This window comes from Hemiscyllium ocellatum, chromosome 10, assembly GCF_020745735.1.
Source record: "Hemiscyllium ocellatum isolate sHemOce1 chromosome 10, sHemOce1.pat.X.cur, whole genome shotgun sequence".
NCBI classification, from domain to species: domain Eukaryota; kingdom Metazoa; phylum Chordata; class Chondrichthyes; order Orectolobiformes; family Hemiscylliidae; genus Hemiscyllium; species Hemiscyllium ocellatum.
In genome coordinates, this window is record NC_083410.1 from 50,205,033 (window position 1) to 50,217,120 (window position 12,088).

General features: G+C 42.2%; 1 protein-coding gene across 1 annotated transcript in view; it reads left to right on the plus strand.

Moving 5' to 3' along the window:
• Positions 1 to 315: 315 nt before the first annotated feature.
• marc1 (mitochondrial amidoxime reducing component 1) overlaps positions 316 to 12,088 on the plus strand; it is a 43,972-nt gene continuing 32,199 nt past the window's right edge. Inside the window, exon 1 of the mRNA XM_060831495.1 lies at positions 316 to 1,466. Coding sequence (XP_060687478.1) covers positions 1,192 to 1,466 — 275 coding nt within the window. The 5' untranslated portion in view covers positions 316 to 1,191. The remainder of the gene's footprint in view (positions 1,467 to 12,088) is intronic.

The following is a 12,088-nucleotide window of genomic DNA, read 5'->3' on the forward strand; positions in this document are numbered from 1 at the left end:
ATGACTCAATTTGAGTTCTGCAATTTCAAATAACCTCCCTTCCCAGCCCCTCCCCCTCCCTTCCATTCCTCCCTGCTACCAACCAGATTCATTCCTCCCATTGACCAACTAGGTCATATCCTCTACTTATCATCACGTATCCCTATTTCACCTCCTTGCCCTGTCACCTCCTTTATCTGCAGCTCCACCTACACCCTCTCCCAGTCTGACGAAGGGTTACGCCCTAAACATCAACTTCTCCACCTCCTGATGCTGCCTGGCCTGCTGTGTTCCTCCAGCTTTCTATCTGTCTACTTTGGATTCCAGCATCTGCTGCGGATTCCAGAATCTGCAGATGCTGGTGAGGCAGGATCATATGGCACAGAATTTATAGTAAAAGATCTTTTACTATAAATTCTGTATTCTATGATCCTGCCTCACTACCTACCTGACGAAGGAGCAGTGCTCAGGAAGCGTACACATCCAAGATAACCTGTTGGACTGTAACTTCTTGAACCACTGCAGTTTAATCAAAACTAAAGGAAAACAGAGTTTGGGCATCACAGAAGTTAAAGCCTGGTCACGCTAGGTCTAGCAACTCATGCGACAGATGCAATTTGACCTTTGGACACATCAGTCCTTGGTTAAAAAAAACTTCCCGGATGTTTATGGAAACATTCTGGATGTTGCTGAGAAAGCTCAGGATTGGGCCAAGATTGACATAGAAATGATACAAATAACCAGATTTTATTTTGCGTCACTAAAGTTAACAGTACAATTGCATGATTGTGTCATGCATTGAGACGCAAGTTTTAAGCATATTTACTGAAACTTTGTTGCAAGACACATTCCCGTTAACATAACGGCGTGGTTTGAAATTTGGACTTTTGGTCTGCAATGACATTGGGATTTGGATCGCATTAGATCGTTGGCTAGAAACAAGACCTACAAGTGTTTAATCTCACATCTGAGCTGGCTAATGTCAACAATTTAATACAAAGGGAAACACAGTGCAAAGCAAACGGCCCGGGACGACTAATTGTTTGTAAACCCAGCTCCTTTTCCCTCCTTTGTTTGTGGTTGACTTTGACAGGACTCCCTGGAAGTCGGACGCCAATTTCGGGGCGAGGAAGAGTTTGTGAGGGTGAAAGAAAGTGGTGCCTCCAGCGTTGACCTGAGTGTGACCTGGGCGTCTCCGAGGAGCTGCTGCCGATGAACCGCTTTGCCGAGGCTGGGCCACAGAGCCCAAGACGCACGATGTTGGTGCTAGCGACAGGATTTGCTGCAGCAGCCGGCCTGGGGCTCGCAGTGCTCGGGCTCAGGCGTCTCCTGCAGGCTTACTGGCAACGCCACCCCGAGCCCAAACTGGTCAAAGTGGCCGAGGTGTCCAGACTCTTCATTTACCCGGTCAAATCATGCAAAGGAATTCCGCTGACTGAGGTGGAGGTTAATCAACTGGGACTGCAGAAGGGCCCGCTAAAGGACAGGTATTCCAAGAACTTTATTATCACAAACAAACATAAATTCCTTAACTTTCCATTCTTTGCTTTGTTTTTTTTCTCTCTAGAACCGTATTTTTACAATTGAAAGTCAGTGTCCTGCTATGTTTGGCCTCAGACTTATTTTCACAAGATGTGTCGTTGTCAGCAGTTGTGACATGAATTCTTGTTTCTACCGAGTACAGCCAGAATGTTACATAAGGACAAGCAAATGCAAGACAGAGTACTGCTTTAATTTAGATGTTTCATAAAAAAAGTATTTCTGCTAGCGTGAGATATATGATGAGATTAATTACTACCCGTTTGAACACGTAGGAAACATAATTGAATGCATACCAGTTTAAATAATTGTGCCTGAAAAAATGGATTATAATAATTTAGTCGTTTTTAACCGGCGCAGACTCGAAGGGTCTCTTTTTCTGTGGTTACAGACCTCAGTGACTCATCCGAAAAAATTGTTAAAAAACTTTTGGCTAAAAATGAATCTTCTATGCAGTACCACATTCATGTGCATCCTGCTGTTTTTGTTCCAAGATACTTCGTGTGGTTTCATTAAAGGTATCAGTTAATCTGACAATATTCACTATTGTCTCGAACAATATCCTTCTCTCCAGCTACTAATTCTGGGCTTCAAACGCTCCACATTAAATATATCAAGGTCAAAGAAACTTTTGAATGAAGGGAGAGGCATAGTATCTTTGTACAAAAGAGTAATGTCTGAAAGGAAGACTTGTACATATATGGTAACACTTGTCCTGACGAACAAACATTTCAAAGCATTATACAGCTGATGAACTACTTTTGATGTGTAACCGACGTTGTAACATAAGAAATGTGATGACCATTGTGTGTACAGCAAGCTTTCACAATCAGCAATTTGGATAATGGTCAGACAATGTGTCTCTAGAGGATTTTGTCTGAGGAATAAGTATTGGCCAGGACACCAGGAATAACTCCTTTGTTCCTCTTTGGATGTGAGAAAGCAGTGTTTCAACGAATTTGGCAAATGGCCCATGGTTAGTTAACATGTAGCCAAATGTTGGCACCTCCAATTGGCAGGTCGTCTTCAACACTGCATTGTATGGTGTGGTGTGGAGTTGTGAGCAGTAACTACTAATCATCACACTCGCCTGTTGGAAGGTGGCTTTGGCACATAAAGCTGGAGAATAGGGCTCTTGTGATGCAATGTTAGTGTCATGTGGACCATCTTATACAGCTTTAAATAGAGAGGCAGAAGAACAAATCTTGAGAAAACCATCATGCAGGCGCTGTAGAACAATGATATTACAGGACTTGAATGACTAAAATATCAATTGGGATAATATTAGAGTATGGTGAAAGAAGTGGGTTCAAGAATTTTGCTCCCTGCAGGGAGGGTGAGCCAACTGACCACAGCACCATAGTGCAGGGAACAATTCAAGTGAAAGGACAGAAGAGTAATGTTGTTAATAGGGATAGTATAGTTAGAGGCATAGACACTGTTCTCTGTGATCAGGAGCAAGAGTCCTGAAGATTGTGTTGCCTGCCTGGTGCTCGGGATTGGGATATCTTATCTGGACTTCAGAGGAACCCAGAGTGGGAGGGTAAATATCTAGTGGTCGTGGTCCACATAGGTGCAACAACATAGATAAAACTAGGGCAGAAGTTCTGCTAAGGGAGTACGAACAGCCAGGAGCTAAATTGTAAATCTGAACCAAAAACATAATCTCTGGATTATTACCTGAGCCACGAGTTAATTTGCACAGGGTCAATAAGATTAAGCAAGTAAATGTGTGGCTCAAAGATTGGTGTGGGAGAAATGGGTTTGGATTCATGGGACGCTGGCACCAGTATGAGGGGAAAAAGGGACCTGTTCTGATGGGACAGTTTTCATCAGAACTGTGCTAGGACCAGAGTCCTAGTGATTTGCATAACTGGGGTGTAGACAGGGCTTTAAACTAAATGGAGTGGGGAATGTTCAGTTATAGGGGAGATTAGAAAACCTGAATTAAATAAAGAGGCAAGAGTGCAGGACTCAGGAGAAGGTATTAAAATCTCGAGCACAAACAAAAATCTGACAGACTGGGAAAGTTTAGAAAGGGTTAGCTGTCAAACTTCAAGCACACTGGACAAACGAATGACAGAAGAGGGACGGTTAATACAGGGTTGAAGGTGTTATTTCAGAATGCACACAGTATATGGAATAGGGTAAATGAGCTTGTGGTACAGATTGAAATTGGTGAGTATGACATGGCCAATACAGAGATGTGGCAGCAAGGGGATCAGGACTGAATATTCAAAGATATACATCCTACTGAAAAGCTAGGCAGGTGGACAGACGGGGTGTGGTTGCCTTATTAGTAAGAAATGAAATTAAATCAGGAGTAAGGAACAAAGTAGTGTCAGATTATGTAGAATCTGTGTGGGTACAATTGAGGAACTGCAAAGGTGAAAAAACATAGTTGGAGTTGTGTATAGGCCTCCAAACAGTAATCTCAGGAGCTGGATTGCAAGATATACCAGGAGATAGAAAACTTGTGTAGGAAAGGCAAAGTTACAAGTGATCCTGGGGGATTTCAGTATGCAGGCGGACTGGGGAAATCAGGTTGATAGTGGATTGCAAGAAGAGGAATTGTGGAGTGTCTAAGAGATGGCTTTTTGGACCATCCTGTAGTGGAGCCCACAAAGGAACAGGTAATACTGGATTTAGTGTCATGCAATGAGACAGACTTGATAAGGGAGCTTAAAGTGAAGGAACCCTTAGGCAGTGATTATAATTGAATTTACTCTGTAATCTGAGAGGCAGAAGATAAAACGGTATTAAAGCTGAATAAAGGCAACAATAGAGGCATGAGTGGGGAGCTGGGTAGAATTGACTGGGAGAGGAGCCGAGCAGAAAGACAGTGGAACAGCAACGGCAGGAGTTTTGGGGATTAATTCAGGAGACACAGCAGAGATTCAACCTGAGGGAAAAGAAGCATTGTACAGGGAGGATGAGGCAACCATTGCTGACTAGGGAAGTCTTGGGTAGCATAAAAGCAAAAGAGAAAGCTTATAATGTCGTGAAGGGCAGTGGGAAACCAGAGGATTGTGAAGCTTACAAAGTCCAACAGAGGGGAAAAAAATGAGGGAGAAGATTAAATATGAGGGTAAGCTAGCCAGAAATATGAAGGAAGACTGTAAGAGTTTCTTTAGATATGTAAAGGGCAGAACAGAAGCAAAAGTAGACATTGGGCCACTGGAAAATGATGCTGGAGAGATAGTAGTGGGGAACAAGGAAATGGCTGAGGAGCTGACTAATTACTTCACATCAGTCTTCACAGTGGAAGACATGAGAAATTTCCCCAAAATTCGAGAGAGTCAGGGGAGCAGAGCTGAGTATGGTGGCCAGCACTAAGGAGAAGGTACGAGAAAAACTGAATGGCTTCACTGTGGATAAATAATCTGGACCAGGTGGACTACACTCCAAGGTTCTAAGGGAGATAGCTGAAGAGATAGTGGAGGCGTTTGTGGTGACATTTCAGGAATCACTGAAATCAGGGAGGGTCCCAGAGGACTGGAGAATTGCTAACATGACACTCCTGTTTAAAAAGAGAGTGAGGCAAATGACAGAAAATTACAGACCAATTAGCCTAACCTCAGTTGCGGGTAAGATCCTGGAATCCATTGTGAAGGATGAGATTTCTGAACACTTGGAAGTAACAGGCCATTTAGACTAAGGAAGGCCAATGGATGTTATCTCCCTGGACTTCAAGAACACCTTTGACAAAGTGCCCCACAGGAGGCTACTGAGTAAAATAAGGACCTGTGGTGTTAGAGCATGGATAGAAGCTTGGCTGTCTAGCAGAAAACAGAGAGTGGGGATAAAAGGCTCCTTCTCAGGATGGCAACTGATGACGAATAGTATTCTGCAAGGTTCAGTGTTGGGACCTCAACTTTTCATTTTACTGATCTCCAGAATGCTCTCAGTTCCTTCATTTGGAAGTTTGCAGATGATACAAAGATATACAAAGAACAAAGAAAGTTTACAGCCCAGGAACAGGCCTTCCAAGCCTGAACCGGTCCAAATGTACTGTCTAAACCTGTCGGTCAATTCCTAAGCATCTGTATCTCTCTGCTCCTCACTTACTCGTGCATCTGTCCAGACGCAGCTACCACCTTTGCTGGCAACGCATTCCAGATGCCCACCACCCTCTGTGTGAAGTACTTGCCACATGTATCCCCCTTAAACTTTCCACCTCTCACCTTTGAAAGCGTGACCTCTCGTTATGGAATCCTTCACCCTGGGAAAAAGCTTGTCTCTATCCACCCTGTCTATACCCTTCATGATTTTGTAAACCTCGATCAGGTCCCCCTTCAATCTCCTTTTTTTCTAATGAAAATAAACCTAACCTACTCAACCTTCCATACCAGGCAACATCCTCATAAACCTTCTCTGCACCCTCTCCAAAGCATCCACATCCCTTTGGTAATGTGATGACCAGAACTGTACACAGTATTTCAAATGCGGCCGAACCAACATCCTGTACAATTTTAATATGACTTGCCAGCTCATATAGTCAATACCCTGTCCAACGAAGGCAAGCATACTATATGCCTTCTTGACCACTCTATCCACCTGTGCAGCAACCTTCAGGGTACAGTGGACCTGCACTCCCAGATCTCTCTGCCCGTCAACTTTTCCCAAGGCTCTTCTGTTCATTGTCTAATTCTCTCTAGCATTAGCCTTGCCTAAATGCATGACCTCACGTTTGTCTGGATTGAAATCCATCTACCACTTTTCTGTCCAACTCTCCAGTCTATCCTCTTGTATTCTTCGACAGTCCCTTATGCTTTCTGCTACTCCACCAAGGGACACGTAGCATTGAGGAAGCAGGGAGGTTGCAGAAAGATTTGGACAGGTTAGGAGAGTGGGCAAAGAAGTGACAGATGAAGTACAACAAGGGAACATGTGAGGTCATGCACTTTGGTAGGAAGAATAGAGGCATGGACTATTTTCTAAACCGGGAGAAAATTCACAAGTCTGAAGTACAGAGAGTCTTGGGAGTTTTAGTCCAGGATTCCCTCAATGTAAACTTGCAGGTTGATTCAGTAGTTCAGAAGGCAATAATGGCATTTATTTTGAGAGGACTTGAACATAAAATCAGGGATGTACTTCTGAGGCTCTGTAAGGCCATACTTGGATATTGTGTGACGTTTTGGGCCCCATATCTCTGGAAGTAGGTACTGGCCTGAAGCGTGTTCAGAGGAGGTTTACGAGACTGATCCCAGGAATGAAAAGCTTTAACATATGAGGAATGTTTGAGGACTCTGCATCTTTCCTTTATGGTGTTTAGAAGGGTGAGGGCGAATCTAATTGAAACTTACCGAATACTGAATGGCCTGGACAAAGTGGATGTTGGGAAGATGTTTCCATTGGTAGGAGAGAGAAGGACCAGAGGGCACAACCTTAGAGTAAGGGGAAGACCTTTTTAGAGGTAAAGATAAACCTCTTCAGCAAAAGAGAAATCTATGGAATTCACTGTCACCAGTAGGCTGTGGAGGCCAAGTCATTTAGTGTATTTAAGACTGAGATAGATAGGTCTTGATTGTCGATGGGATCCAGTTACAGGGAAATTGGAGAAACTTATCAGCCATGATTGAATGGTGGTGTAGACTCAATGGGCTGCATGTCTTATTGTCTTATGGTTGGGGGAGGAATTTCTGAAACATGTTCAGGTCGACTTTATTGACCAGCACTTTCTCCATCTAGCTAAGAAGGAGGTTTTTTTTAAAGATTAGATTGCTTACAGTGTGGAAACAGGCCGTTCGGCCCAACAAGTCCACACCGATCTGCCGAAGCGCAACCCACCCAGACCTATTCCCCTACATTTACCCCTTCACCTAACTCAACGGGCAATTCAGCATGGCCAATTCACCTAACCTGCACATTTTTGGACTGTGGGAGGAATCCGGAGCACCCGGAGGAAACCCACGCAGACACGGGGAGAATGTGCAAAATCCACACAGACAGTTACCTGAAGCGGGAATTGAACCCAGGTCTCTGGCACTGTGAGGCAGCAGTGCTAACCACTGTGCCACCGTGCTGCCCACTGGTACTAGGTAATGTGCTACTTGGACCAACTGGTTGTGGAGCAACACTTGAATAAAAGTGAATTTATATTATAAGGTTTAGATAAGTAACAGAGGAGAGCAAAGTACAAACTAAATCAACCTATTTTGGAAGAATGCTAATTTAAATGGCATGAGCAGGGATGTAGCCAAAATCGACAAGCAAATCTGTCATGAACCTATGAGTCATTGTTAAGCAAAGGAAGTTTTGGATAGAAACTATATTCCAAAAAGGGTGAAAGGTGGATCAACCCAACAGGGCTCCTTGAATGTCAAGTAAGACGGAGAATGTGATAAGAAAAAGAGAAGGATGCATGATGTTTGTTGGATGAATTCTTTAAGCAAGGACATTATGGTAAGAGGGGAGTCAAAGAGAACAATAAAATTAGCAAAGAGAGAATGGACTGGCAGAAACTAACCGCAAAAAGAATTCTTACATCTTCTACCAGACCATAAATAAGAAGAGGATGGTAAGGGATAGGGTGGGTACATTAAGGACAAACAGGATGTTGTATACTTAGAGGCATAGGTCAAAGCTTTGAATACCTAATGAGCACTTTGTATCTATTTTTATGAAGGAAGAGGATGCTGACAGAATATCACTGAGTAGGTCAATATAGAAGTAATAGCCAGGTGAAATTGACAGGTGGTGACTAGTGGGGTTTAGTGGGTATCAGTACTTGGCCCCTACCTATTCACAGTCTATTGGAAAGGCTGCCAGTGTTTTAGAGTTGATAATTCACTTGGCCCACATGCCTTGTGGGTGTAGATATCACAAGAACTTGCCATATTATTCCAATATTCTAAAGTTGCTTGAGCAAGTAACAGAAATAACAAGCCTGAGGACTGCAAACAGTTTAGAGTTTAGCAAATAAGCAAGGTATTAAGTGGGGGAAAGTGAAAAAACTTGCAAGAAACTTAGAAAATGGATGACAAAAGCTCCTGTAAGTGTGTTAAAAGACTAGTGAAGACAAATATAGGATGTATATGCTCTGAAATGGGTGAATTTATAATGGAGAGCAATGAAATGGCAAAGCAATTAAGCAACAATTTTACTTTTGTTTTCACAGAAGAGGACACAAATAGCTTCCCTAGCATTTCAGGGATGTTATAGGATATTGGGAAGGAAGTATTGAAGGAAATTAGTATCATTTTAAAAGAAAGTGGTTGAGGAATTAATGGTACTGAAACCTGATAAATCCTCTGGGTTTTACAATCTATATGGTAAGGTACTTAAGCAGCTGACTGTGGAAATAATGGGAGGATTGCTTGTCATCTTTCAAAATTCTGTAGACTCTGAAACTGTTCTGGCATATTGGAGGGCAGCAAATGTAATCCCATTATTTAAAAAAGGAGGGAGTGAGTAAATAGAATTAAGACCAGTTCGCCTATTGTAAAGAATGAGATAACAGAACGCTTAAATTCTCAACAGAATTGCAAAAAGTCAACATGGATTTATGAAAGAGAAATCATGTTTGAAAAACCTATTGGAGTTTTTTGAGAAAGTAATTTGTAGAAGACGAATGAGCAGGTCTGGTGGTGTAATTGGATTTTCAGAAAGCTTTTGCTGAAGTTCCACGCAAGAGATGAATGTGCAAAATCAAAACACACAGAATTGGGAGTAAGATAATAGTACGGATTGCGAATTGGTTAGTGGCTAGGAGGTAGGAGTAAATAGGTTTTGTTTGGAATGGAAGGTGGTGACTAGTGGGGTTTAGTGGGTATCAGTACTTGGCCCCCACCTATTCACAATATATATCAATGGTTTTGGGTGAGGGAATCCAATTTTGGATTTCCATGTTTGTTGACAACATAAATCTAGGAGGGAATGAAGGTGTGAGGTGGATGTAAAAGGTGCTTAGGGCAATTTAGGCAAGTTGGCTGCACTGCAACAGTTACGTACTTACCCATTCAATGTTATTATGTTCAGTTTCCCAACTTATAGGACAAGCAGAAAGGCAATGTATGATTTAAATAGTGATAGGTTGGGACATAGACGTACACCAGTCTCTGAAAGCAAGCACACTAGTGCACCAAGCCATTAGCAAAGAAAATTACATGTTAGCCTTCATTGCAAAAGATTTTAAGTAGAGATGCAAAGAAGCCTTACCGCAGCTGTACAGAACCTTTGGACCTCACATGGAGTATGCAGTTTTGATTTCCTTAAAGCAGAAAGTATGTATTTACCATAAAGGAAGTTACAGTGAAAACTGATTCCTCAGATAGCAAGTCTGTTATATGAAAAGGCTTTAGGTTGACTGGGCCTGTATTCACTGGAGCTTAGAAGAATGAGAGGGGATCACATTGAAATATATGAAATTCTGACAAGGCTGAACCAATTGGAAGTAGGAATGGTGATTTCCCCTGATTAGAGTCCACAGCAAGGACTGTTTGACAATCACTCATTGCCATTGTTTATAAAATGCTGAGCTGTTGCTATTGATCATCAATTGTAGCCTTTCGAGAGAGCTGGCTACCAATGTATGGGAAGTGTATATTTCCACAGGCGCTACATCAGTCTATACAGGAAGTGTAGGATTTAGCTTACAACAGCGACTATATTTCTCCAATGTGTTTTTTTTTGTCTGTAAAATATTTTCATAAAAGAATCCTACAATCATAGAATCCCTAGAGTGTGGAAGCGGTCCATCGAATTCACACTGACCCTCTGAAGAGCATCCCCACTGAGAACCAGCCCCCACTCTATCCCTGTAACATTGCATTTCCCATGGCTTATCCATCTAACCTCTGCATCCCTGGACACTATGGACAGTTTAGCATGGCCAATCTACCTAACCTGCACATCTTTGGACTGTGGGAAGAAGTCTGAACTTCTGAAGGAAACCCATGTTGACATGGGGAGAATGTGCAAACTCTACACAGACAGTTGTCTTAGGCTAGAATTGGACCTGGTTTCCTAGCATTGTGAGGCTTGAGTGCTAACCATTGAGGCACTACTGTTTTGGGTATATTGAGGTTATAAAGTTAGCTATATAAATGGAGGTTCTTGCTTTTTGCTTCATAAATGGTTGAGGCATGCTTCTTATCTCACTTTTTAAGAAATAGAATGCAAACAATATATGTGAAATAGCCAAACCACAATTGCTGAGTCATTGTTTAAAATGAAATCTTTAGTGAGAATTGTCTCAAAATAAGCATCTGGAAATATTAGGCATCATTGAACAATGTATGAAAAATTCAGCCAAAGTGACAGCCACTTAAATTCTGGTTAAAAATCACATAGCACCAGGTTATAGTCTAACAGGTTTATTTGGAAGCACTAACTTTCAGAGCTAGTGATTCCAAGTAAACCTGTTGGGCCATAACTTAGTGGAGTGTAATTTTTAACTTTGTACGCCCCAGTACAACACCAGCGACTCCAAATCATGACTTGAATTCTGAGCACTCATGTCATTTCTTTTTGTTGGTTTGCAGCAGTTTAGTTTCCTTTCTCATTGTGAATGCTTTGAAAGAAATTGTTTATTGTTATGATCCCAGCTGATAGTAATATTGGACAAGAGGCATTGTGAGTCAATCTACAGAATGAGGACTGCAGCTCTTAAAGAAGGCAGCTCGCTACTACATTCTCAAGGGCAGTCAGGGCTGTGGAATAAGTGCTGGCTAGCCAGCAGCATCCACATCACATGAGAGAATAAAAGTCAAATATGAGTGAAAGCTGGTCTTGTGGACTATTATTTTTGTCAGCTGGTTCTGTTCATGATTTACATAACCATGGCTGATTATCCAACAATCTTGTTCCCACTTTACTCCCATACCTTTTGATCCCTTTAGCCCTAAGGATGATATCTGACTCCTCATTGGAAGCATTCAGTGTTTTTGCCTCAACTGCTTTCTGTGGTAGAGAATTCCACAGGCTCTTCAAGAAGAAATTTCTCCTCACCTCAGTTCTGAATGGCTTACTAAATTGATCCTTAATTCTAGACTCTCCAGTCATCAAGGACATCTTCCTTACACTTACCCTGTTTAGTCCTCTTAGAATTTTATAGGGTTCTATTAGATCGCACCCAGCCCCAACCCCCCCACCCCAATGTTCTTCTAAATTCCAATGAGTCGTGCTATCCCAGGAATCCGTCTGATAAATCTACCTTTCACTCTGTACATGTCCGGAACATCTTTCCTCAGATAAGACGACCAGAATTATGCATAATACTCCAGGTGTAGATATTTTCTAATCAACCTGTTCAAAGTTATTACTTACCCCTGGAACAGGTGGGACTTGAATCCACCTGGGTCAGAGGCAGGGACATTATCACTGCACCACCAGATCCCTCAGGAATGCCCTGTACAACTGTAGCAAGACTTCCCTGCTTCTGTACTCTAATCCTCTCACTATAAAGCCAACATATCATTTGCTTTCTTACTAACCGCTACACCTTGCATGCTTGTTTTCAGTAACTCGTGTACAAGGACTCCATGCCCCTTCCTTGAGTCGAATACTATCCATAATTTCCCTTTTCAGACATAGTTAGGACACATTTCTTGTTTTATGCCAGATAGCA